The sequence below is a fragment of the Hyaena hyaena genome, unplaced genomic scaffold (genome assembly GCF_003009895.1).
Source record: "Hyaena hyaena isolate Hyena2069 unplaced genomic scaffold, ASM300989v1 scaffold_12, whole genome shotgun sequence".
Lineage (NCBI taxonomy): Eukaryota > Metazoa > Chordata > Mammalia > Carnivora > Hyaenidae > Hyaena > Hyaena hyaena.
The window spans coordinates 2,373,969-2,401,656 of record NW_024080644.1 but is presented as its reverse complement, the minus strand read 5'-3'; the positions used below and the strand labels follow the sequence as shown (position 1 = coordinate 2,401,656).

At 39.8% G+C, this 27,688-nt stretch overlaps 2 protein-coding genes and 1 long non-coding RNA gene across 4 annotated transcripts in view; 2 read left to right on the top strand and 1 right to left on the bottom strand.

Annotated features, from left to right (window-relative positions):
- The window catches only part of LOC120248312, a 58,244-nt gene extending 51,096 nt beyond the window's left edge, over positions 1-7,148 (top strand). Inside the window, exon 4 of the long non-coding RNA XR_005532552.1 lies at positions 7,077-7,148. This is a non-coding gene — a long non-coding RNA (uncharacterized LOC120248312). The remainder of the gene's footprint in view (positions 1-7,076) is intronic.
- MED14 (mediator complex subunit 14) overlaps positions 1-22,942 on the bottom strand; it is a 68,512-nt gene extending 45,570 nt beyond the window's left edge. The window contains exons 1-10 of one of the 2 annotated variants that reach the window (XM_039256589.1): positions 22,550-22,942; positions 17,330-17,356; positions 14,917-15,022; positions 8,663-8,836; positions 7,660-7,789; positions 7,052-7,180; positions 6,620-6,727; positions 5,963-6,095; positions 4,823-4,973; positions 3,585-3,696 (exon numbers count right to left, since the gene is read on the bottom strand). In XM_039256589.1, the coding sequence (XP_039112520.1) occupies positions 3,585-3,696; positions 4,823-4,973; positions 5,963-6,095; positions 6,620-6,727; positions 7,052-7,180; positions 7,660-7,789; positions 8,663-8,836; positions 14,917-15,022; positions 17,330-17,356; positions 22,550-22,758 (1,279 nt within the window). In that variant the 5' untranslated portion in view covers positions 22,759-22,942. The remainder of the gene's footprint in view (positions 1-3,584; positions 3,697-4,822; positions 4,974-5,962; positions 6,096-6,619; positions 6,728-7,051; positions 7,181-7,659; positions 7,790-8,662; positions 8,837-14,916; positions 15,023-17,329; positions 17,357-22,549) is intronic. The other variant, XM_039256580.1, reaches the window with a different exon arrangement.
- Positions 22,795-23,184, top strand: LOC120248026 (putative uncharacterized protein MED14OS). Its single transcript, XM_039256197.1, has one exon. It carries the CDS (start codon positions 22,795-22,797, stop codon positions 23,182-23,184), a length of 390 nt encoding a protein of 129 aa, XP_039112128.1.
- Positions 23,185-27,688: the final 4,504 nt, after the last annotated feature.

Here is a 27,688-nt window from a genome sequence, read left to right as displayed (position 1 = left end):
CAGCCTGAGCAGGGGAGGGTCAGAGAGAGAGGGAGACACAGAATCCAAAGCAGACTCCAGGCTCTGAGCTGGCTGTCAGCACAGAGCCCGATGGGGGGCTTGAACCCACAAGCTGTGAGATCATGACCTGAGCCGAAGTCGGACGCTTAACCGACTGAGCCACCCAGGCACCCCTCTCCCTATTTATTGAGGAGAAGATGAGGAATGGACCAATACACAATAATAACGTAAAGGGTGAAGACTAAGGAGAAGCAACTAAAGTCCAGGTAGGAATAGCTGCGTGTGTTTCTCAGCTTCCGAACTGCCCTGGATACCTTGATTCTGGCTCTGACAGAGCACCACACAAGGGAGACTCTCTTGGCTTCCAGGAGACAGGAATGCTGCAAGTGAGGCCACCTGGGGCAAGTGACCTTAAGTGCCTTGCACTGCCTTTTTTGACCTTCTCTCTACTACTACTCTCCCTTGTGACATTCCCACCCCCGTGAAACCACATGCTACCATCTAGACCGTCCAAACCTACTGTCTGTATATTCCCCTAGCCCTCCCTTGAAATGCTCCCTTGTCAAACCTACTCACCCCTTTGGCTTACTCCAGTGAGGAACTAGAAGAAAAGCCAGGTGACAATTAAGGGTGATTGCACCAAGGGATTCCAAGAACTGCCCTAGGTCCCATAAAGGATTCGACTAAAGCATGCTTTCCCTTCACAAAAGGGATCAAGTAAGACTACGTGAAGAATACAAATGCGTGAAGGTGAATTTTAAAAACAAGCTAAAGCATATGTAATAAAATGGTGGGTCAGCAGCCCCCTTCCTATAATGGCCCTCATATCCAGAACTTCTGATTAAAACAGGTCTGAGGGGCCCAACCCCACACACAAGCACCTACCTCTCCTCTAAAACATAGTCTCCAAAGCACCCTTCTCTCACACCCGGAACTCTACCGACACCTAGAACTTGAAAACCAATGCTGGAGCACACTCCCACTAGAGTCAGAGATCTAGGAAGAACCTGGACTAACATTCTTGAGTTATAGATGAGAATGGAGCCCAAAGAGTGTTACTTGTTCAAGAGCATGCAGCTCCACTCAGACCTCCTGGCTGCCCAACCGCGAGATCTCTGCAAAATGGCGCTAAAGAAAGATCTTTGCAACTTACATTAAGAAGACACAAAACCATTCTTCCATAAACACCTGGTCACTCTATTTTTCAAAGTAATTTAAATATCCCCTGGGCAACCATACTGAGTTTTTACTTACTAATAAGCCTTGTTTACAGATGACACGAAATTAAACCACAGCCTATTAAAAGATCACAAACCCTGATTTTCTGCAATCCCAACAAATGAATTTTAGCATTTTACTATTTTGAAAAATTAGAAGTAAAAAACAATTGGTACTTAACAGTGTTATGAACAAAAAGGATATTTCAACAGGACACCAAGACATCTAAACAGGAAAACTTTATTTTTGTCAACGAACGTTACTGGAACTGCATATCCCCATACATAAGAACGCAGTTGGAGCGCTACCTCACACCACATACAAACATTAACTCAAAAAGGAATCTAAATGTAAGAGCTAAAACTACAAAACAGAAGACAGAAGATGTTTAAGAACCTTTAGGGAGACTCAAATCAAAACCACCAAGAGATACCAGTTCACACCCACCAGGATGGCTAGAAACAAAAAGACAGGGCAGTAACAGGTCTTAGTAAATATTCAAAGAAACTGGAACCCTCAAACACTACTGATGATGGATTATCAGGTGGTGTTAAACATGTAAAAAGATAAAACACAGAGTTACCATATGACCCAGCCCTTCCACTACTAGGTACATGGCCAAGAGAAATGAAAACAGGTCCACACAAAAAACCTGTACAAGAATGTCCATAGCAGTGTTATTCATCATGGGGGGAATAAAAGTGGAAGCAACCCCATCAACGATGAACGGATAAATAAAATGTGGTATATCCATACAATGGACTATTTGACAATAAAAAATACCAAAGCATGCTTTAACATGCACAAACCTCAAAAACATTATGCTAACAACAATATGCAGAACACCACACATTCTACGATTGCATTTATCTGAAATGTCCAGAACAGGCAATTCTATAGAGACAGAAAGTAGATTAGTGGTTGCCAGGATCTGAGGGGAGGGATGAATAGGGGAGTGATTGCTAATGGATGGAGTTTCTTTGGGGGATGATTAAAATGTTCTAAAATTAGATGGTAGAGATAGCTGTACAACTTTTGAGTATATTTAAAAAAAAAAAAAAACACTGAGTAAATTGTTTGCGAATTATACCTCAAAACTATTATTAAAAAAGAACAAACTGGGAGGGTGGTTGGTTATGTGTACTTTCTAACCCCAATGAAAGTGTTTTTTTTTTTTTTTTTGTAAAGTTTTGATTATACTTTCTAATCAGAAATTTTAGGCCTGTATTTAACATCTTTGCTTGAGGGATTAAAGAGGGGGTAGGGGGATGAGGACTTCCATGTAACTTATTATTAAATTCAAATCATCAAGACTTGATAAATCTAATGTTAAGTCCTGCTGGGGCTAGTGAACATGCACCATCGAAACAGATTTAACCACTGCATTCATTCATCAGAGGTCTAGCATACTTTGTATTTAAGACCTGCATCTATACTTTTGTAAAGTTAAGCTGCCCTTCACCTTAGTCCTTAGTCCATCTCAGACCCTCTTTTACACCTCTGTTCTTTCACTTTCTTTGAATGACTATGCATTCTGAATACAAACTTATTTTCCTGTCTGTCTTCTCTTTAGGCAGTATTTTTAGCTAATTCGTCAAAGTGGTACTGAAGAAGCTACTTTTTTAAGTATAATGGATTGAGCCAGGCTCTGTGGTAGTGCAAGACAGTACTTTAACTACCAAAGTTATTAAAGACATATTTTTATGCCACTTCACTTACATGATCTCACTTAATTAAAGGCTGTTCACTGTGGGCACAAGGTCATCACAACCAAAAACTGGGGTAGAGACAGTGTATGCTCATTATGATACTGTGAAACTATTTCTAGAATGAAAGCACTTACTTTCTAAATGACTGTCCCCCAAAACTCTAAACGCACTTACAAAGTGAACTTAGAAGATTTTTCGCTATGTGTGTATATCTATGGTTCTTATTTGAGTCCTGCTAATGCACTAACAATTAAATAAAAATCTTTAAAACGACAAGGGATAAATTCTGCTTCACTCAAAGAGGCATATTTTATAAATAACATTATAAGTATCTGCAAAGCTACCTTATTCTTAGAAGATGACCTAAAAGAAATTAAGATTCATATTAAAATGTTAAAATAACTTCCATTTCAATAGGAAAAAAAGTTTTAAGGAGGTTCAATATGCATACATTTAAAAAATAATGCCAAGCTAAATAATTAAGAAAATTAAAGAAAATATGGATACGCTTGGTAGATCACAAGTTAAAATGCAGAAATGCCCAACCCCACAACAAAACCAGGAAAAAAGTCATATTAAGAAAGACGTTTCATAAAATAAAAGTGGACACTAACATAAACAAAAGAAAGGCAGAAACGCCAGTTTAAAAGAACCTACAGTTTTCGTTGGCATTGAAGCCTCTCAGAATGGCCTTCAGCTCCTGGAGCTTCTGATGAGCTCGTGCATGGACGCTGTCAATTAGGAGCTTTTCTATCGATAAGTGATCAATCTGCATAAATAAGAACAAGAGAATCGTATGTGCAATTTAAACGTTTTCACTTTCAAAGCCTGAGAGTAGATTATTGTGCCTCAAGACAGTTCCTTTTAGAATCACACTGATTTGAGTGTTAACCAGTAAAAAAAAGCAAACTTAAAGGTAAAAAGATAAACTTAGATGGTATTGGTAGCTTAAAGACTATAGCTAACATTTTGGCAATTACAACTCAAGATAGGACATGTACTGGTTATCAGTGATTAAATGTCAAGCCTTAAAAATAAAATGGTGATATATGGAAACCAACTTGACAATAAACTATTTGTAAATAAATAAATAAATAAAATGATATGAACTATATTTAAAAATGTGAAAGAACATCTTCAGAATTATACCTAACATTAAAAACAAAAACACACAAATGTGGGGCGCCTGGGTGGCTAAGTCGGTTAAGTGTCCAACTCTTGATTTTGGCTCAGGTCATGATCTCATGGTTCCTTAGACTGCGCTGATAGGGCGGAGGCCACTTGGGATTCTCTCTCCCCCTCTCTCTCTGCCCCTCCCCCACTTGCACACATGTACTCTGAAAATAAATTTTAAAAAAATGCAAAAGCATAACATTCACTTAAAACAAGTTTAATAAAAGGTTTTAGGAACAATCAGGTATTTTATCTTTTTATTACTAACTTTTATTTCTTTTTGAGAGAGAGAGTTGAGAGAGAGAGAGAGTATGAGCATGGGAGGAACAGAGAGAGGGGAAAGAAAACACAGAATGTGAAGCAGGCTCCAGGCTCCGAACCGTCAGCACAGAGCCTGACACAGGGCTCAAACCCACGAACCGTGAGATCTTGACCTGAGCCAAAGTCGGCACTCAACCGACTGAGCCACCCAGGTGCCTCCTTTATTATTTTTTAAGTAGGCTCTCGGATTTGTCCAGTGCAGAGTCAAACATGGGGCCTGTCCTCATGACCCCAAAATCAAGACTCAAGCGGAGATCGAGAGTAGGACACTTAACTGAGCCACCCAGGTGCCCCACCAGGTATTTTAAAGAATGTGTGTTAAAAGTTTAAGCATAAAGTATAAGAAAGTTATATATATTCATTTGATCAAACCAATATTAAAATACATTGAGATCTCTTACCTTCATGGCTCTTTCTACTAATTTGGAATCAGAAGCTGGTAAAGGAGGATCATGAAAAATCTGTAAAGGCTTAGAGACATCATTTTCATCAATTTTAATTGTAACTTTGTGAACAGATGCTGTCCCTGTTTTTCTCCCAAGAACCTGTTGACTAAAGAGAAAAGAAATACTAATAATTATTTTCAATACAGCCTGTTAATTTTTTGAATAAAACAGGAACAGTCTATTGTATACCTTAGCCAGAGGCTAGAATATGACAGGCCCTCAATGTTTGTGGAGGGAATAATTTAATATTGAGAAGACAGCTATTCTATAATCCAACACAATATTTGATTTACATACTTTTTAAAAAACAGACACAGAATTTTAAAAAAAATACATGCGGGGGAACTTGGTCGCTAAGTCAGTTAAGCTTCCAACTTTGGCTCAGGTCATGATCTCACAGTTCGTGAGTTCAAGCCCCACATCGAGCTCTGTGCTAACAGCTCAGAGCTTGAAGCCTCCTTGGATTCTGCATCTCCCTCTCTCTCCCAGTCCCTCCCCTGCTCATGCTGTTTCTTTTGCTCTCAAAAATAAACATTAAAATTTTTTTTAATAAATAAAAAATAAAAACAAAACACATGCACACAAAAAAAATCCCAAAACAACCCGTCTTCTATGTGGTGTCTATTTACCTCTGATTCCTTTACAGAAAATGGGAATCAAGCAAAGTTCAAACAAGGAATTGAGGATTATAAACAGCCTAATACAGCCCCCAAACTCTCCCTCAACAAAGATACTAAAAGGCACAATTCAAAATGTAAAACTGTGATAAGCAAATGTGTTTTAAAAACATACCCGACAATCTTAGTGGTCTTTCAGCAATCTGGTATAAGCCCGAAGTAATCTAACTTTTTAAGAATAGCAAGTCTTAGTACAAACAGACGTCTACGTATTTAAAACATACCATGTTCTAAGAAAGGGGTCAATTACAGATGCCCTATGTGGTTTATATGATACCACGAGACCTTACCATATAAACCCATGTTGCTAGAGGTACACGGCTATTGGTATATAGTAAATCAGATGTAGGAGGGAAAAAGAGAAACATAAAGGGTATTTACATCACAGCATGAACTTGCTAGAATCAATTTCACTTACTTCCAAACTGAGAGGGAGAGGCACTTGCCGGCATGGTACCGTTCCACCTGCACAAGGTCTCCCCACCGCTCTCGGATTAACATTAGAGTTTGGGAATGTAGCACTTCTAACTGAAGCGACAAGCAGAAAGAATCTGATGGAGCTTGTTAAGCAAACTTAATATCATTACAAGGGCCAGTGAACTACAAGCAAAGTTCATTTAATAAAAGCTCTATTCCCCAAAAGCTGGCTATGAAAGAAATTTCTGGAATTCGATTTCTTCAATGACATACACTAAAAGGTGTGATGATTTTTGGCACAATTTTAGAAAATGGCTTTATAGTTAAATTTTCAATCAACGTAAACAAACTGTAAGGCCCAGGTTGCCCACGAGTTCATCATGGTTTAGAGAATATGAATAGATGAAATGGCACTATTTTTTTTCCCTCTAGACAGCATTATTTCTTACTCATTTTTGTTTTTACCTGCAAAGTGAACAGTAAAATTTAAAACTTAGTCTATTATAGATGTATCACTATTCTACACACTCAACAGTTCCTCAGCCCCATTTCTATTCCAAAAAAGGAAAAGTTCAGGATGGAGGGTAAATGGAAATATGGAGAGGACAGGGACACACAAATTCCTTATAAACAGAGGTCTCAAATTTCAAAAGGATACGTAGGCAGTTGTACATGTCCTGAAGAGGTTTTTCATCAGCAAAGAGTCTAGACTGCACCAGCTGATGGATAAAGTTGATTTGCATACTATGAACCAAGGCTCGCCCATCTTCCATTGGCAGGAGAAAAAAAGGCGGTAAACCAGAAAAGTGTATTGATCGTATCACAGTACCAACTAAGGAAGAGTACACTAATAATAAATTAAAAAAAAAAAAAACCACACAATTGAAGTTATCCATGGAAATCAGAGAACATTATACTTGAGAAAACACTAAAATCTCCATGGATCAGTAGGTAGGTACGATTATCATAACATCTGCTTCAAATTACAGAATAAATTGCTAAATGTTTAGTACTCTGCAAGAATGTTTCAATAATATAAAAACACCAAATGTTTGAATACTTGTGATTTAAACCAGTATTTATGATTTACCTCCCGTTTCCTTATCCTCAACTAGAATTTCTAGCTTGAGAAGACGCCATGGTACATCCGGATCATCTCCCATCACGGTCAAGGTGGCTTCAAATTCTCCCTCAACTCGAAACTTCACCCGGCCATTTGCTTTTAGAAGAAGAAGAAGAAGAAAAAGAAGAAATCTATTTTGCTAGAAAATAACCAGCTTCCTGATAACCTAGAACGTTCGGTTTTGCTTAAAAGAAATTTTAAATTGCTTGAAAATTCTCTTAGAAGTGTCTAAAGAACTCAGTGCCTTCCTGCATAAGCAATAGCCAAACGCAGTGAACGCTTCTAACGTCAACTGATGATTTTCTCTTGAGGTGTAACTCTGGGGCTTCATCTGTCCTCCAGTCCCAGGTGATCTCCCTGCTCCTAGCTTCATATACCACCATTTTATCTCCAGGTACTAAGATTTTATCCTCCAGTACGAAAGAGAAACGATTGGTTGACAAGTCACTGATTTGAATACCACCTGAATTGCAGACCAAACCCTCAAAATGAGTTCTTTGAATGAAACCCCAAAAGCTGTTTGAAAAAAATTCTGACAAGTCAATTCTTAAAAAAGATAAACTTCAAGTACATACCAACAGTAAGATTGGCTAACTGAGGAGGAAGATCTGTGGTCACAAGCCGATGTCTAAGAATCTGATTGAGCTGGTGAAGTGTGGCTTGTTTCTCAATCTTGGTAATTGGGTCTGGAGGAATAATTTTATCCTACAAAAAAAAAATTCAGTGATTTTATAACAATGTACAAGGAGACACAACTCTTACCTGCACCTGTCTTAACATAATATTTTCAGACGTCACCCAAGAGGATCTCAACACTCATTTCTGCAATCTACATCCAGTAATAGTGACATGCCCCTTAACTATCATGCATCAGAGTGCCACCCAGCTGAGATGGTAATGCAACACGATCTTCATGCTCTATTTATGAAACCAAGTTCATGTCACTAGATGACTTTCACTTCTTAAAAGTATAAAATACAATAGAACCAAGTCAGTAAATAATTACCACATTACTTAAAAAAAAAAAAATTCCAAAGAACAACTAGCATCCGGTCTTTCCACATCTGAAATAGATCTAAGTTAACTTGCACTTGTTTACTCCCCCCACCCTGTAACACACACACATACACACACACACACACACACACACACACACACACACCTATTTTGACAGCTATTCGCATTCTGGTCTCAATGTATTTCAAAAGACCACAATTCTAATTATAGAGAAAAAAGTGAATTACAGGAACTCTTGACTTTAAAAATATAGAACAGGGGTACCTGAGTGGCTCAGTCAGTTAAACATCCAACTCTTGATTTCAGCTCAGGTCATGATCTCATGGTTTGTGAGCCCCACCTCCAACTCTACATGGACAGCTTGGAGCCTACTTGGGATTCTCTCTTTCTCTCTCTCCCCTATTCTCTCCCACTCTCTCTCTCAAAAATGAATAAACTTAAAAATGCGTATATAGAACAACTGTTCTGCTGAACAATTTATTGTGCTGAATAATAACACAATAGACTCCAATGCCAAAGTCATTAACTTTTAAGAACAGGAGTGGTAAGCAACACACTTACCCTAATGCAGGTGGGCAGTCGTGGGTAAGATCCAGTAGTCAGTACATCAATGGCATACGGGATGGCAAAACTAGGCAGGCGTGCATGGACTAGGGCATCTCTAGCTAATGAGGCCAGGCGATCAGCAGTGTCCACAAACAGAATGGCTTGCTGATCTAAAAAGCTTGAAATCATCTTTAAAGTAAAGGGTAAATGTATTAAGCTTCATTGAGAGCTAGCTGCTTTGCACTTCAAGTATCATTTATTCATTACAAAGTAAACTCTGAGGGATATTAATAGAAGTTTTCTATATTTCAAAATATTTCTTCAAAAAACTTCCCAGTAATGTGAAGAAATATTTAATACATTTGTATTTGACATTAAAACCAATAACTTTCACTTTAAGTAAAAGGTTTTCCAATTTGTTTCTCCATCCTTAACATTAAACATACATATCAGAAATTATGAAAAATAAATAGAATAAAATGCTTTTTACTCTTACAGACTTCTAGAGTTGGCTGGTAATGAAGTAGTTAAAAGCATGGCCTCTTGGGACCCAAACTGCCTTAGTCTCAATTTTAACTCTGCAATTATCCCTATAACCTTAGGCAAGTTACTTAGCCTCTCTGTGCTTCAGTTTTTCCAACTGTGAAATAAAGATAATGATTTCCAACCTCACAAGGTTGTTCTGAGGAGCAAGAGTTACTGCACACAAAACCTTCAGACCAGTGCCTAGAACATATAAAATACTTATCTATTGAACGAGATCTAGGCCAGCTTCACACCCCAAACAGAAATCCTTTCCATCAATTCTCCATTGAATGCATTTCTGAACTAGTAGAGCTCATCATGGAGCTCAAAACTACTTCCTTGAAACTTTTCTATTCTGGAGCAGTAATGTCTCTCATGTCCTTCCAACAGAGGAAAGCCCACCCTATCTTCAAGCTAAACATTCCAAGTCACTTCAATTTAGTCTTTACATCTCCAAATGTTTATCTTACCACCCTTGTTCTGCTGCCTTGGAAATGCTCCAATTTATCAGTGGCCAACTTAAAACATTGTATCCAGAATTAATACCACATCAAACCCACAGCTGATACCAGCACACAATGCCCTATACTTTGTCAGTATTTCCATACTTATTTTATTATCTAATCTTCACAACTCCAGGAAATAGACAAAACCAGATAATTCCTATCAGTTTAGAGATGAGAAAATTGAGACTTAGGTTAAGACAAGGGCGCCTGGATGGCTTAGTCAGTTAAGTGGCCAACTCTTGATTTTGGCTCACATCACGATCTCACAGTTCGTGAGATCGAGCCTCAAGTGGGGCTCTGCACTGACAGCGCGGAGCCTACTTGGGATTCTCTCTCATTCCCCCCTCTCTTTGTCCCTCCCCAGCTCATGAGCATATGTACACAGGCTTGCTCTCTCTCTCAAAATAAACATTTAAAACAAAAAGGCCCATGCCCCAAAATAGACAGCCAACAGTGAGAGACACTGGAATCAAAAAATGTTTCTTCTAACTCTTCAACGGCCCAGAAATGCTACCTTCCATAATGACTAAAATGGATTTCTATCAGTGCCACCAATATTAACTTATTAGCAGCCACTAGAGTGCTAACACACAGCAAGCTGAGAGTCCACTAAAAGGCCTTGATCTTTTTGTACATGAATCTCTACCAAGCAAGGTCTCCTTTTTCCATCCTGAAACTAAAGCAGGACTGTAATCTGATTTTAACACACTAAAACCATTTTGGGGGCGCCTGGGTGGCTCAGTTGGTTAAGCATCCAACTTCGGCTCAGGTCATGATCTCATGGTTCGTGGGTTTGAGCCCCACGTCGGGCTCTGTGCTGACAGCCAGCTCAGAGCCTGGAGCCTGTTTCAGATTCTGTATCTTCCTCTCTCTTTGACCCTCCCCTGCTCACGCTCTCTCTCTCTCTCTCTCTCTCAGAAATAAATAAAACATTAAAAAAAATTTTTTTTTAAAAACCATTTTGAATCCTACTCCTCTCAACTTCTGAGCTGCCTTTTACTCAGAGTTAGATCATCCCAAGTCTCTAATCAGGACACTGTAAAAATGTTTATCAGACCAAAGCCAAGGCTAAAGAATACCAAAGACCTACCTCTGGGAAGACATGCATCAACCCTAGTGGGGGTACCACAGTTCACCCAGCCCACATGGCTCCACCTTAAACGTGGGTAATTAATGAAACACTCTCCAAACTACTTTGGCTCGATTCAAAATACACTAGCTTCAGTTAAACTCCACTGACTCAGAAATCTAATGAATAAACAGAAAATTTTAGTTTTAAGCAACTTATTAGTGAAACTATATAGGTCCCTAATGATCCTCATGTTTTTTTTAAAGCACTCATGTGCCAGCTGTTACATGATTAATAACACTCTCCTTTCAAATTTAACTGAGCACTAAGTAGACATTTCTCTAAGAAAAATATATAAATGGCCAAAAGCACATGAAAAATATTCAACATTACTGGTCAAGAGAGAAATGAAAATCAAAACCACAATGAGATACCACTTTCACACCTACTAAGGTGGCTAAAATCAAAATGTCAGACAATAACAAGTGTCAGCATGGAAAAACTAGAACCCTCATATATGGATGGTGGGAATGTAAAATGGTACAGCCATTTTGGAAAACCAGCCGGCAGTTCCTCAAGTGATTAAACATAGTCACCATATGACCCAACCATTCCACTCCTAGGTTATACCCAAGAGAAATGAAAACATAGGTCCACACAGAAACTTGTACATGAATGTTTACAGCAACATTATTCCTAATAGCCAAAATCTAGAAACACCCTAAATGTCCATAAACTGATAAACAAAAGGTAGCAGATCCATACAATTCAACTATAAAAAGGAATGAAGTACTACGACATGAATGAATCTTGGAAACATCATGCTAAGTGAAACAAGCCAGTCACACAAGACTCCATTATCATGATCCCATTTATACAAAATGTTCAGAGTAGGCATATCTATAGACAGCAGATGAGTGGTTGCTTAGGACTGGGGTGGGGGGCACGTGGGGTGACAGTGAAAGGGTACGTGTTTTCTTTTTGAGATGATGAAAACATTCTACAATTGACTGTGATGGTGGCACATATCTGAATATACTAAAAACCATTGAATTGGACACTTTAGATGGGTGGATTATATGGCATGTGAATTATATCTCAATAAAACTGTCTCTCAAAAAGCCCTAGGGAACAGGATTATTTTCTCTTTTTCTTACATAAAACATTATCCAGACTGTTTCACCATTAGAATTCTACAAACTATGTATTTACACACTCAGCTACACACTTAATGTGTCTGGTATGGCTAAAGATTATCTATTAAGATAAACGAAACTAGTTAAATAATCATTAGGTTGAGAAAAGAAGAGTTAAAACATGAATAATCTTCTAATTCTTCAGTTGATGGACCTTACATCTGACAAAACACATCTGTATCCACATTCACAAAACAAAAATACCAAAGGTTTGTAGAAGTTCAATATGAGACTTCATTCAGAATGTGATTTATTTGAACAGTCAACTCAAAAAACTAATAGAAGAATGCTCTACTTTGAACCAAAGATGAAGATGAATTACAATATGGCTCAATATTAAAACCAAGTGTTTTGGATTTTCCTTGACATTATGTTACTGAAACACAACTCAGTAGTATTAAACGGGTCACTGATATACCCATGATATAACTAGGGATTTAACACCAGATTTGAAAAATTGAACACTTGGATTTGATCTACTTCAGTGACACCTAACTTTTCACTGTAAGTTTAAACATATTTAAGAAAAGACTGCCCCAAATTAAGTGATTACTGAGAAGACACCCCAGGCTTTTCAGAAATAGTATACCATTCTTCTTCATTTCAGCCAAACTAGATTTACTACATTTGGTGTCCAAATTTCCAGAACAATGAATTATAAAACTTTCTGAAAAATAAGCTTGGAATGAGTCTTGTTTATTAGTAAGATCAAAACTATTCTTCACATGATGCTTTACGGTGTCTGAAAGACCCTCTGAATATAAACTTTAACTTCCCTTTGGTACCAAGAGACAACTGATGAATAAAAAATAATGTCCCCCCCATGAGGAATATAAACAGTACCAAATATTGTCCCTCTAAATAAACCTTTGATTGATGTTATATAGAAAGATGACAGCTTACTCCTACAGACAAAAGATATGTGACTAGAACGTGTCTTGGTAGAATTCTTCCAGTCTGATCACTAGCTTAGTTGGTAGAGATCGAATCAAGCATCGACTTCAATGAAGATTGGGTTTTATATTTAACTTAAAACAATTATTCTTCTAGAATTTAAAATTCACAACTTCTACACAGCCCCTTTTCTCCTTTCACTTTAGCAACTTTCACACAAGCTTGGGGTCTAACGATAAAGGAACCTAGTAAGGGCAATGAATGCAGTGGCTACAATGGAGGTGAGAAGTCAAGAAATCACGTGCAGAAAGACAACTGTGCTGTAGATTCCTTTCTGAAGTGGGATTTTATGAAATAGGTAAACTCTGATAGATTTGCAAATATAAAATTACTCTAAAAATATTCTCGACTTAGCTTGTCAGAGTGCTAAAAAGAAACTTATTATGGTACCTCTCTACTTAGTGGGTAGCTGCTAATTTTAATTTATCCAAGAAGTCTAGTAAACTTTAAGAGAATTTAAAAATGACTCAAATAAAACTTAACCAATGTAAAGTTTTTTCTGCCTTTATCTATTAAAGCTGATAAAAAATTTTTTTAATGTTTTTACATAATTGAATGGAAAAATAAAGAATATGAGCATCAGTATCAAGCGCACTTAGAGAACCTACCCGCTTCCGAAATAAAACTGACAGTGGCTAGGTTACTTGGCCTTATAGAGCGGACATCAATTAAAGTGAGTAAATGCTCTCATTATTTTAGGACTTTACTCATTTTATGAGAATTACCCTACCCTCTCCAGTATGAAAGGGTACTCTTTCCATTCTCCTAACTAGAAATGACCAAAGGAAAACAGAAGGGAATAACTGGGGAGGTACCATCCTCCCCAAGCTAGGAGCTCAACAGGCTAACAGAAGACCCCTACTGATGTTTTTCCTCTACACTTCTTGAATACAGCTTAAAACTTTTTCTTTTTTTTTTGGTGGGGGGAGGCACAAATTTTAGCATCTTTGGTACATCTCACTGCATGTCACTCTTCTGAATTCAAAAGAGTGATGTAACAGTCAAAAGACTATGGGCTTTGGGACGCCTGGGTGGTTCCGTTAAATGTCTGACTTCAGCTCAGGTCATGATCTCATGACCTGTGGGTTTGAGCCCTGTGTTGGGCTCTGTGCTGACAGCTCGCAGACTAGGGCCTGCTTCAGATTCTCTCTCTCTCTCTCTCTCTAAAATAAATAAACATTTAAAAATATTTTTTTAGGGGCACCTGGGTGGCTTAGTCGGTTAAGCGTCCGACTTTCGCTTAGGTCATGATCTCGCGGTTCGTGGGTTCGGGCCCGGCGTCGGGCTCTGTGCTGACTGCCAGCTCAGAGCCTGGAGCCTGTTTCAGTCTGTGACTCCCTCTCTCTCTGACCCTGCCCTGCTCACGCTGGCTGTCTCTCTCTCTCTCTCTCTCTCTCTCTCTCCTAGAAATAAATAAAACATTAAAAAAAATTTTTTTTAAAGGCTACGAGCTTCTTGAGGGCAGGGGCTATGCCTCACTTGGGTGTCATCCACCATACCCTATACCTGTGTTTACTTTATAAAGGTATGGAGAATGAATGTGTATACTAAGGGTATGAAGAGCCAACAGATAATAAATGCTGTCACCAGCTCTGTGACCCTGACTGAAGCCAGTAAGCTTCTAAAAACCTTATTCCCTTATCTGTAAAACAAGAAGAAGATACTGACTCTGCCAAACTCAGAGGGTTTTCAAGAATTAATAGGCAAAATTCAAGGAAGAACTTTGCAGACTCTAAGGGAGTATGCAAATGTAAAGCTGTTTTCCCCCTTCAGTTCAAGTCTTGTCTTTAATGTCTTCTAATGTCTCCAGATACGGCCTGCTCTTTTCTAGCCAGGTAATCAAATACTAAGTTTCTACAGAAATATATTACACATTTTCATAAAGAAATAGGATTACTCACTTAAGTAATGTCTCTCAAACAAATCAGCAGATAATCTAAAATCAGACGCTATATCTATTATAAATTAATATTCCAAAAAGTTATTTAATATAAAAAAACAATCAAAAGTTTAACTCACCGCACATTTTTCCACCTTGCCAGCGTTATTAGCCCATTTTACTAAAGCTAATAATCGAACAAAGAGTTGACGTGTCCGGCTAGCAAACTGCACTATTTCTATTTTCCTATAAAACAAAACAATTCTTAATGAACCAACATAGTTGAAAAGAATATTTAACAATTTATTTCATCTGAACTAAAGTATGACTCAATCTTTGTTTATAACCATTACAACAAAATGAGCCACCTAAAATATTTATCTCTATATGAATTATTGTCACATTTTGTACACTGCCTGCATTTTTAATTTTCTACCTCGGAGGAATGAATCTAATAGAATGTTTTAGCAATGAATCAGAGTTACATTTTAAAAATGAATTGTGCAGGACAATAAAAGTTGCTCACTAAAATATATAAAAGTACAATATAGAAGTTACCCAGGTTACAGAGGAAATCAAATTAGAAGTTAGGAATTTCAGAACTGAGGTTATGAGATATGAAATGACAACCTTTTTAGTATAAGAAAGGAACTGAAATAGATCTTTCTCAAAACTTGAAACTGTCTTACTTCTACAAAAGCAAGGAAGGGTCCATTTCTGATCTTGCAAAAGCATGATTTAAAAAGCTGAATAATGAAAGAACTACCCAACTCTTTACCAAACTAATTTCAATGACAAACTTAGATATTAAATTATCAAAACAAAGGAAAGGACACATGTCATTAAGGACTTACTTAAGGAAAGTTGACTACTAAAAATAACAGATAGATGGTCAGTCCATATCTATTTTTATGCTATACCCACTACAATGCTTTTTCTCCCAATACTCATCAGTATTTTTATCATCTCCTCATAAAGCCTTAAAAGCTTTACGTTGTCCATCAGTGGGTGAGCTAGACCTCTCAATTTCCTGTCAGCTATAAGACTGAAAATCCTTTCATAGTTTAAGATACTGAAAAAAAAAATTCAACAGGCCAGGACTGATGACAGACCCAGCAGGACATCAGCTTCCTTCCAAGTGGACTCTGACCTATATTAGTCTCAGTACAGCTGTTCAATGACCTGCAGATCCAACCCACATCTTTGCATCTCACCAAGAGCAACATCATGAGGCAATGCACCCAAAAAGTTTCTGTTGAAGAATAATCCTGACAACTATAGAGTCTAACTCCTAGTGAGAGCATGTGTATGGAGCCCACCAACAACGTGAAAGGCTTAAGATTCAGCCAGCAATAGGATCAGTGGTAGTATAAAGAGAAGAATCAAGGCCCCAGATACAATTATGACTCTTTGCCAGTGTCTGTGAAGGATCTTAAAGAGATAAAATGACCAGAGCATCACAGGCACGACCGGAACACAGCAGAAATATTCAATGTACATTAAGACCTGGCAGCCACCTCCGTGCTAGGAGACTCTGTACCATCATTCTAACTCGGCAACAGCTTACAGAGCAGGTGAGGTCGCTCTCCTAGAGCAAGCATATCTGTATATTATTAACTTGCTTTCCCAAATGAGCTCCTGTACTGGAAAGCAAACACCCAGCTTTGTAAATATAACGTGATTTTTTTTGGCACCACGCAATCTCAGGTGATAAGCCACATAAGACTGTTTTCCAAGGCCCCATTTCCCTTCCTACCGCAGAGTGGACAGAAGAAATCCAGATTCTCATTTCTTTTCTTTAAAACTGACCAGCTAAACCATAAAAAAGGTATGCTTCAACTGTCTCCACAACTCTGCCTTTTCAATCTAACCGCATCAGAAAGAGCTGGTAGTGGGGATGGAACATAGTCACTAATAAATCCTCCCTAGTGACTTGGTCTTTAGAAAAAAAAAAATCAAGGAGCATTAGTGCCAAAGATACAGTCAAGTAGTCTATACTATAGCCACAATTTAAATCTCCATCACAGGATTATCTTGAAACCTTAATCTATCTTGTTCCCTTGGCCTATGGAAACATTGGTGTTTAGTTATGTCTTAAGCCCCAAACTCCAACTCAATCAAAATGATCTCAACTGTAAAGCAGCAACAGCAGTAGGCAAATGTCAATTCTCTAAAGATATCTGGCATCATAGTAGCAAATGGTAAACTAGCAGCCAACTTTCTAAAGTGAATCTGTTCCTCAGCTTCTTTATTAAGTTCTAAGCTTTCTACATCTTTCTACTCCCCTCAGGTACTTGACCTGGTCAGTGACTCAACAAAGGTTTCTAGAACACAAAGTCCAGAGCTGGTCTCATACCAAGAATTGTCAAGGATGAGGAAATCACATTTCCCAGGGCTCCCTAAACAAATGGAATGAAACATCACCCTGGATTCTCTGGGCCTAGGTTTCCAATCCACAGTCCTGCCATGCTCCCCGCCCCAACACACACTTTCTCTCTCTCTCTCATAGATGTAACAACACAGAAACAGATTTAAAATTTTTTTCATACTTACCTTTCCACATCAGATTTCCTTGGTAGTCTAAGGACAAAACACAAAAGAAATTGACTAAATATATGCATACATTCATCAAAATATGATAATAGTCTTTATTTTTACTCTATTATATATTTTAGTGTTTCAGAAGAACTGGATAAATAGCCACTACAGGTTTGTGTGGCTACCTACTTTTTTTTTTAATGAGTTTCCAGCAATATGGCTACAAGGGGGGAAAAAAACATCAAAGGAACGCTCCTCTCCAGTCAAAATGCTCCAAAAGGTATTACATGAACCTCAAACATTTAAAAAGCTCAAGTCTTACATTAAGCACACTGCCATATCACAGCCAAGGAAAATACTCTTTTAAAACCAAAATAGTCACGGATGCAGAACACTACTTGCCAGCCCCCCTGTATCCAATGGAACCTTGCTTCCAAGTAATCACCTCTCCATGTTTTTTGTTAGGGTGGGCAAAACTGGGAGCTAAGTACACAAAAGGACCAGTGTCAGCCAAGGGTTCTATAGCAATTATGATGTTGCATCGTGGTTAGCTGTAAATGATTAATGATGATTAATTTTTTTGATTTTTTAAAAAAATATTTTTTAACATTTATTTTTGAGACAGAGAGAGACAGAGCACGAGCTGGGGAGGAGCACAGAGAGAGAGGGAGACACAGAATCTGAAAAAGGCTCCAGGTTCTGAGCTGTCAGCACAGAGCCTGATGCCAGGCTTGAATCCATGGACTGCGAGATCATGACCTGAGCCGAAGTCAGATGCTTAACCGACTGAGCCACCCAGGCGCCCCATGTAAATGATTACTTTTAAACAACTCCAGTGAGGTTTGGTTTGTTTTTGTTAGTTTTCTGGTACAACAGCCAACAACCAATGTCACCATTTTCCCTGTTAAATTATACCATCTAACACTCTCACATCCACTGATGGTTACAAAGGTCCCTATGTGCCTCATGAATCACATTCTAGAAACCTCTCTCCCATGGCCCAAGATTCAATGGCCTGAGCAACTCTAAAACCTCCTCTACATCTAATCACTTCTTCAAGAACACATACCCAACTACTTAGATCCTCTCCCAGCCCCACCCAAAGGCCACAGGTGCAGAAACAATAAAACCAGAGATTCAAGGCACAAGGAGGGGAAACTATTAAAATGGGTTCTGGCTTGTAGATACCTACAATTCTGAGAGTAGACAGTGACATAGAAGTTGAAGTTATGATCCTGTGATAAAGGAAACTGGGTAGAAGCTGGAAGAGCCAGCAGATCAGATGAAGCAGACATTAAGGCCTTACAAGACTTAAAGTAAAAACAACTACTGGTAAGTTCCTCTACATGTGAAAGCTCCTGAGAACACTCCCGGAGGAGTCACAACCCTCAGCCTCAAGGGAGGCAAAGAATGAGAGCCATGGATGCTTGTGTGTGCTTAAGAGACTGAGAGAAACAAAAGAGGGGAGGCTTTGTGGGTAGAAAGAACAGGAAACACTGTTCTAGGTCTTTCCACCTGGCCCGGACACCCTAAAAGGGTCACCTCATTTCAGAGGTGGTATCATTTCGGGGACAAAGATTAGGCTTTGTTGCCTGCACCCACCCGCCAATTCCTCCTAACCCAATTCCTCCTAATCTATTTAAAATTGCTTTATGAATAATGAATCCACCATTTGGGGCAAAAGCGCTAAAACGCAAATTTTTGGAAGTCACAGAAACTTATTTACACCGAAGTGTGATAAGACAAGTTTACATGACTGAGATCTTAGCATTTTTAAATTTTAATTAAAACAGGTTAAAAAAAAAAAAAGAAAAAAGAAAAGTAGAACCTACATCCCTAAAAAGTCAAGGCAGAGTATAAACTCTTAGATGAGAGCATGTAAGGAGGTTGGGGTAGGCTAGGAGAGGGGAAAAAAACCAGAAATCCATAGCCAAAAACAAACCACTGAAATTGTGAAGGCGGTCCTTTTTACTTTCAATAGTTCACAGACAAGCATCAAATGCGGCAGAAATAAGATTCTTATAAAGTATACCTAGAACACTAGCTTTACATCCATACATTAATTCTGACAGCTTCCACCTGGAACAAGGGAACTACAAGATTTAGCAACTCCAAGGCAAGTTCCCAAACTAATTTTGGCTTGCACAAAAGAAAAAAGAGTTATCTCACCATACCTGCGTATTAAAATTTTTTTTAATGTTTTATTTATTTCTAGGAGAGAGAGAGAGAGAGAGACAGCATGAGCAGGGTAGGGTCAGAGAGAGAGGGAGTCACAGACTGAAACAGGCTCCAGGCTCTGAGCTGGCAGCCAGCACAGAGCCCGACGCGGGGCTCGAACCCACAAACCGCAGGATCATGACCTAAGTGAAAGTCAGACGCTTAACCAACTAAGCCACCCAGGCGCCCCCATACCTGCGTATTAAAAACAACAGTGTATTTTCCTGTTAAATACTCCATGGTCTGCAATGACAATTCTATAATTTCATTTGTTGATGTATTAAATGAGTAAATACTTTATCCCCGAGTATGTGCCAGGCACTGTTCTAGGCCCAGGGAATATAGCAAACAAATCAAAACCCCCATCCTCATGGAGCCTCCAGTAGGGAAGACATACAATAAACTAAGAGTACCCAGTAGCAATTAAGAGAAAAACAAAGCAGTGAGTTAAGAATGGACAGCAGGGGCTGAGTGCTTTTCATGTGGGATCAGAGAAAGTCTGACAGGTTCTATCTGAATGAAGACCTAAAGGAAAGAGGAAAGCAAACCACACAGATTTCTGGGATAGGAGCAAAGGCTCTAAGGTGGGAGTGTGCCTGGCACTATGAAAAAACATCAAGAAGGGCAATGTGGCTGAAACAGAGTAAGGGAAGAGGAGCATATTAGGAAATGAGGATAAAGAGGTAAGGCAGAGAAGGCACAGACCACATACCCTCGTTTGCCCAAGACAGTCCTGGCTCCAACATCATTATTAACAGCACCACCTTTCATGCTCAAAAGTGTCCTGATTTGGACCATAACTTTTATGGTCACTCCATATTCAGGGGACTATAAAACCTTTTTACTGTAAGTGAGATAGATGGAGAACTGCTGGAGAGTTGTGAGCAGAGCAGTTTTAGAAGGATCATGCTATCTTACAGAAGACAAAAACTGTAAAGGGGCAAGGTAGTAGTAGAGATAATCAGCTGGCAGACTGCTGCAGTTAACAGGGGCAAAGGATTCACACTTGATGGAAATGTTGTGGTCAGATTCTGAAGTCAGAGATGATCAGTACTTACTGATGTACTAGGTGTGGGATTGGAAGAAGAGCCAAGAGTTACCCCAAACTTTTGGCCTAAGCAACAACAGGAAGAATGGAGATACTCTTTATCGAGACAGGAAAGGTGTGGGGCAGGTCAAGTGGAAACAGGAGTTTGGGTCTGGACTTGGTACCCTGAAATATCCATTAGGTATTTAAATGTAGGCGTTTCGGGGCGCCTGGGTGGCTTAGTCGGTTGAGCATCCGACTTTCATTTAGGTCATGATCTCGCGGTTCGTGGGTTCGAGCCCCGCGTCGGGCTCTGTGCTGNCCCTCCCCTGGCCACGCTTGCGCTTGCTCTCTCTCAGTTAAAACAGAAAAAGGGGCGCCTGGGTGGCTTAGTCGGTTAAGCGTCCGACTTTCGCTTAGGTCATGATCTCGCGGTTCGTGGGTTCGAGCCCCGCGTCGGGCTCTGTGCTGACCGCCAGCTCAGAGCCTGGAGCCTGTTTCAGTCTGTGACTCCCTCTCTCTCTGACCCTCCCCTGCTCACGCTCTCTCTCTCTCTCTCCTAGAAATAAATAATAATAATAAATAAATGTAGGCGTTTGGATATAGAGTCTGGAGTCCAGAGGAGAGGTCTCTGCTAGAGACAGAAGTATGGGAATCATCATCATATAAAGGATGCAGGATTAAAACTATGTACTTATTCAACAGCAGTAAAACAGATGTTTCTCTCTTCATAACTAAGCCATAAAATAGCAAGAACACAGTATAGTTCAAAGAATTTCTACAAGTCCCTATGAAAACACAGATTATACAAAGTACGCAACCACTGATAGGAGTTTTCAACATTTTTGCATAGCTATACATTGGATAGGTGACCTTTTACATATATGACATTTTCTCATGGATACTCTAAAATTTTTATGAAATTAACCAGCAATTGGTTCAGAGAGGTTATTACTACAATAACACCTCATCATGACAGCTATTTTAAGTTTCTCATTAGGCAGGGGTAGTCTTTCTGTTTTCCATTCAATAAAGTACAACATATCCAAGTTGAGAATGACGGTTTGCAAGAATAAGGGAAACCTATTCTAACTCTTTCAGTCACCTGCAAACAAATATTTTAAGTCTCCAGTAACAAATTAATGTTCCACTTGAAAACGCAATCTAACAACAGATCACAGATAAAAGCTACATTAATTAAAATCTTTTAAATTCTTACTTTTTCTGAACGTGAACTTAAAAATGTAAAACAGTAATTAAAGTACATATACCCGCAATTCTATAAAGCCTTTTCTTCTTCACACCCTAAAAGTCATTAGTGTATTCTGATCCTATTCTGAAGGGATTAACATCCTAATTATGCCCCAAGGCCTTTCATTGGTAGTGATCTATAAACTCCCTTCATACTCCAGAAGACATTAACAGAAGACCACTTACATCTTTTACTTACACTAAACGCGTTAAGACTTAGAACACTCTCAAACATTACAGGAAAAAAAAAAACACCTTGGAATCCAAAATTTGGGATTATCTTATACACATCTCCTGAGTTCAAACTTGGTCAGAAGCAATTACAACCTACATTTAAAATGTACCGTCAAGACGCTGTAAAACAGATTTCCTGTCTTTGGGAATTCGAATATTATGTATTCCTAAACCCTAATCTTGGGCTTTCAGGTAAAAAGCTTCCTACCAAGAAATTAATAGGGTTCTGTTGGCAACTCGAGCAAAAATCCCAAAGATGAGATTTTCAGTGCAAGTCTAACATGCATAATTAACAAGTGTCCGTTGCTTCATCTCCAGAAAGACCCAAATGCAAAGCTTTTCCTCCATCTCCCTGAGCCCCAAGAGTCCAAAAATTCTAGACTAAGTAGCCCAGAGGAAAGGAGAAAACAGCAGCCCCTTGGGGAGAGGGAGGTGCGAGCCTATCCAAGCCGGCTGGGCGGGAAAGGGGGGGGCTGGGGAGCAGGCATGGGTTTCGCGGCACTTACAGGTCCGTCAACACCATGAGCTCCGAGTAGGCCCGGTGCAGCAGAAATTCGATAAGGGTGCTCAGCCGGTAGCCGGGGCTGGCCGCAGCTGCAGCTGCCGCCGCCACGGCGGCTCCGGGAGGAGGAGGCGCCGGGGCTGAGGCGGGACCGCCGCTGCCCCCGCCACCGGGCGGGACCAGCTGGTGGTTCTCCAGTTGCACTGGGGCCATGGCGGCGCAGGGCCGGGCTTGGCGCAGCGGCACAAGATGAAGCCCTCGAGCTTCCCGGGCGCTCGGTCACCGCGCCGAAGTGGGCGCGGGCAGAGTCGCCGCCGCCTACCGCCAGGCCGCCTCAGAACAGGAAGCCGTGAGCCGGCCGCGGAGGCCCGCCCCCATGTAGCAATGAGCCCGCCGGCCCCAGGGACAGGAGCGAGGGGCGGGGGGGGGGGAGGGGGGAGGAGGGGAGGGCGGGGAAGCGGGGCGGCCTCCGCAGAGAAGCTGCGCCTCCGCAACCGATCAGAAGCGGCTTTGCCAAGCAGCCGCAGCGTCCATGTTGACGGCCCAAAGCGGAAGTCGCTAGGCAGAGCGGAAGGGGAACCTGCAGGGGGACTTCCGACAGCAACCTGTGCCTTTTCTCCCGGCTGTCTGGTGCCGTGACGCTGGGGGGCGCGTGGGAGTGGGGCGGGGCCGGCGCGCGCGGGGGGGGGGGAAGCGGAAGCGGTGGCAGCGCGTCGCCGGAAGCTGGTGGGGGGGCGGAGCCAGGGACGTCACCGAGAACGTCAGTAGTTGCCCCGCCCTTGCCCTCGCCGCTCTCCGGTGTTTAAAAGGCTCCAATGTACCCTGAGGTATTTATCAGCGCTCCCCAGTGCGGCGCGAACGCGGCTGGGGAGGCTCCTTCCCAAGGTGTTCGTGAGTTGTGGTTCTGGAATCGCGAAGAAATCGTTGCGGCTGCGCTCTGGTGGCTTCTCAGCTCTTTGCTCCTCCCACAGTCTGCTCATGCGCCTTTCGTGGGATAGAAAACGTTTCCGTCATTTTTTTTTTTTTAACTGTGGGAAAAGATGTGAGAAAATAGGATGGGGATAAGAGCAGGGCTGCTGGCAGAATAACTTCACTTTCATGGAGTTGGATGTATGCCGATCTCGTTACCGACCCCCAAATCCCGGGAGTTTCTATTACAGAAACAGCCCTTAAATCCTCCACCCCTGTCTCTTACTCGCTTCTTTCTTGTCCCTGCCCTTGCAGTAGACGCCTTGCCCTCCCAGGGTTTTCAGTTCTTCGCCTATGTTCTGCCTCCACTTTTCCCCTTTAAAATCCACGTTTAATACTTTGCTACCTGGTTTAAAACAGTGATTCTCAACCTAGCCTGCAAGGTGGAATCACGGGGCGGGGGCGGGGGCGGGGCTTGAAACAATACTTAAGCCACGCTGAGACAAATGGCTTTAGATGGTTTGATGTGAGGTCTCGGCTTCCGGGTTTTTAAAAACTTCCTAGGTGACTCTGATGTGCAACTAAGGTAGAAATCCATTGTCAAAAAGCGTCAATTACTGCCACCCTTTTTTCAGACATCTTTTTGCAGATTCCTATCTGTAACTCTTAGGTGTAAGAGATGCCCTTGCTGTTCTTTAAGGTTAAAATAATCTTACTCTTGTCCACTTGTGTAATTCTCAGTCCTTCTTGAAGGCCACTTACCTGTCTTCTAAAGGTGTAACCTTTGGAGTATAGTCGCTTGCTCCCTCTTTGGGACATTAAAACACACTTACACGCAATATCATGCTACTTATCAAAACACGTTAGTATTACTTAACACCCCTTGCTGGAGGGCAGAGTCTATCATTCCTCTCGATGCAAGCTACTTTAGGGAACAAATTTTTATGTTAGCTAGAATGGTACCATTTGAGTTGTTTTATTGAAGATTTTCCCCCTTTCTTGAAAACTACTGACTTGAGTTAAAAACAAACACACCTGGTGATCACACACACAGGAAAGATAGGTGATTGTACAAGATAGTCTTTAAGGTCTTTTCTAACTCTCAGATCTGATTCTGTGTGATGTAGATAGGATTTTAACTCTGCCTTATTGTACAAAACATGGTTATTTTTACACCATGTCTTTTGGTATACCGTTCTATTTGGCAGTAAGGTTCTACCTAGAGACCGCACAATCAGCATGCAAATAAAAGGAAAAAAATTAATTGGATGAAAAAATTGTTTTAGGATAGAGAAAATTTCACCCACCTCCATCAGATCAAAATCTTTGGAAATTTCTGTGAGTTTCAATAGATACCTTTAAAAATTGAAAAGTACCTGTTAAAAAGGATATTCTAAAGGAAAATAGGGCAAAAATCTAGGAATACAACTGTGAAACGTGCTGTGTTTGAATTGTTGGTGATCAGGGAAGTAATATAAATGAAAGCTCCTGAAAGAGGTGATACCCCCCACCCCAAGCTGATAATGTAGCCACTAAACAAATACAGGAAGTGCTAGTAGAAAAAATGAATGGGGAAGAAGAAAAAAATGTTAGCATGTTTGGCTCAGTTACTGAAGGAATGACTCACATCCAGATCACTTTTGGAAATCCTATAATTTATAATTTTAAAACCTACAGTACAGTGTTTGGCACTGTAGTATATATACATAATTCTTTCACATATTTCTAATTGTTCCTCTATTTGGTCATCACCAGATTCTGTCACACTTCAGATAGTTTCAGAACCAGCAGCTTGATACTTCCTTGGCTCTTCTATTGGTTTAAACACTTGAAATCTTTCATGAAACCAATCTGATTTTAATAAAAAATTGATTGCGAAACATGGAAAAATAAAATGACATTTCCTTTTAAGCCCTCTTGCTGGAAAAATGAAATTGTGATCAGTATAGTTTCATTTTGAAACATACGGCTGCCCCTCAGACACCAATGAGCAGGAAAGGAATTGAAAAGTAATTTTTTTTTCCTTTTTGTGAGATGCTGCAATTAATTCCTCTAAAACAGAGCAAAAGCGGTAACTGCAATCATTCAATAGCTCCTCTGTTCACGGTGAAGTTGAGGGAAGGCACTCACAATACTGAGTATGGTCTGACCAACCTAGAAAAAAATGAGAACACTTTAGTTGTTTTGCCTGTAAAAGAAAACCCAAACTTCTTACTGTGGTGATCCTTACCTGCTTCTCCACTGCTATCTCCTGTCACTCTTTCCTTCATTCACCACACCTGTAACCACGCTGGGTCTAGGACACGCTGTTCCTACGGTATTAGGTCTTGTCCACTGTTCCAGATATGGCAAACGCTTGTTTCCCATCTCTTCACATGTGGCTGGCTTCTCATCCTTCCAGTGTCAACTTAAATGAGGGAATCCTCAGGGAGGCCTCCCTTGGCTATTTGATATTATGAATGTATAAGGGATTTAATTGCAGCCCTGTAGAAGCCAAACCATACGATCTACTGTCTCAGTAGATGAATGGATAAGTACATTACTGTATTTCCATGTAACTGTTCAAATGAAGGAATTAGTCCTACACGTACCAATATGGATTCATCTCAAAAACAATACTGAATGAAAACAACCAACTTTTTTTATACCATTTCTATTTTCATTTTTTTATTCTTTAAAATTTAATTTTAATTCTGGTATAGTTAACATACACTGTTATATTATTTTCAGATGTACAATATAGTGATCCAACAATTCTATACATCACCCTGTGCTAGTCATGACAAGTGAAGTCCTTAATCCCCATCACTTATTTTATCCATTACCTCACCCACCTCCCCTCTGGTAACCATCAGCTTGTTCTCTATACTTAAGAGGCTGCTTCTTGCTTTGTCTCTCTCTTTCTTTTTTTTCCTTCACTCATTTGTTTTGTTTCTTATTTCTGTCCATTTTTGAAGCACACAAAATAACTCATTTCATATATTGTAGTAAAAAATGTCATTGAGAGTGATAGCACTTTCAGGATGTTAGTTACTTCTAGGAAGGGGTAAGAGATGAGGTGGTGCTTTATTGATTATTAGCTATTAGTTATATCTAGTGGGTTTACTGAAGAAAACCCTGAAGGGAATGTGACAATATTAATGTCTATTAAATCTGGGGAGAGAGAGATGATTGTAAATATGTTCTGTACTTTTCAATATTTTTATAAAGATTTTATAATTAAAAAATTTTTTTGATGTTTATTTAGTTTTGAGAGAGAGTGCGAGTGGGGGAGGGGCAGAGAGAGAGAGGGACACAGAGAATCCAAAGCAGGCTCTGTACTGGGTCAGTCCATGTCATCTCAAATGGCAAGACCTTATTCTCTTTTATGACTGGGTGATATTCCATTGTATATATACTACATCTTATTTGTTCATTCATTTATCAGCAGACACTTAGGTTGCTTCCATATCTTTGTTGCTGTAAATAATGCTTCAGTGAAAGCCAGCGAGGGAGGGATAGGTGAACTAGGTAAAGGGGATTAAGAGGTACAACTTTCCAGTTATAGTTAAGTCACAGATGAAAAGTACCACATAATATAGTCAATAATATTATAATAGTATATGAAGACAGATGGTGACTACACTTGCCGTAGTCATCACTATGTTGTACCCCTGAAATTAATATAACATTGTATGTCAACTATACTTCAATAAAACATTTTTTAAAATAAAGGCTAGGGAGCTGGGAAATACAGTCTTCTTATGTGCGTAGGAAGAAAATGATTTGGTGAACAAAGAATATTGCTTTTTACCACAAGATTAAAGTAGTCTTCTCTCTCTCTTTTTTTTCTATAGAGCATGGCCTCTGGAATCAGACCACTTAGATTAAAGTTCTAGCTTGACCACTTGCCATTTGAATGCTCTCCAGCAAGTTATTTCACTCTTCTGGGTCTCAGTTTCCTCATCTGTAATAATAGTATTTACCTCAGAGGATGATTGTGAAGAACTAAATATTTGCAAACAGTAAGTGATCTATATATATTAACTATTACCATCATCATCACTTAGGAGTAATAATTCTTATATTTGGTTTTTCACCTAATAACCTATGAACCTACTGTCTTTCCCTGCCCTCACATGGCTCTCGCTCTGATGTCCCTAACACCTAGCATAGTGCCGTAGCTACCTGGTTTTAATGAATGAATGGGACAGGTATATTCCTTCATCTATACAGTATAGTTCTATTATATTGC

Coding starts and splice junctions, on each gene's coding strand:
- LOC120248026 (XM_039256197.1), top strand. CDS start 22,795: ATGAAGCCCTCGAGCTTCCCGGGCGCTCGGTCACCGCGCCGAAGTGGG.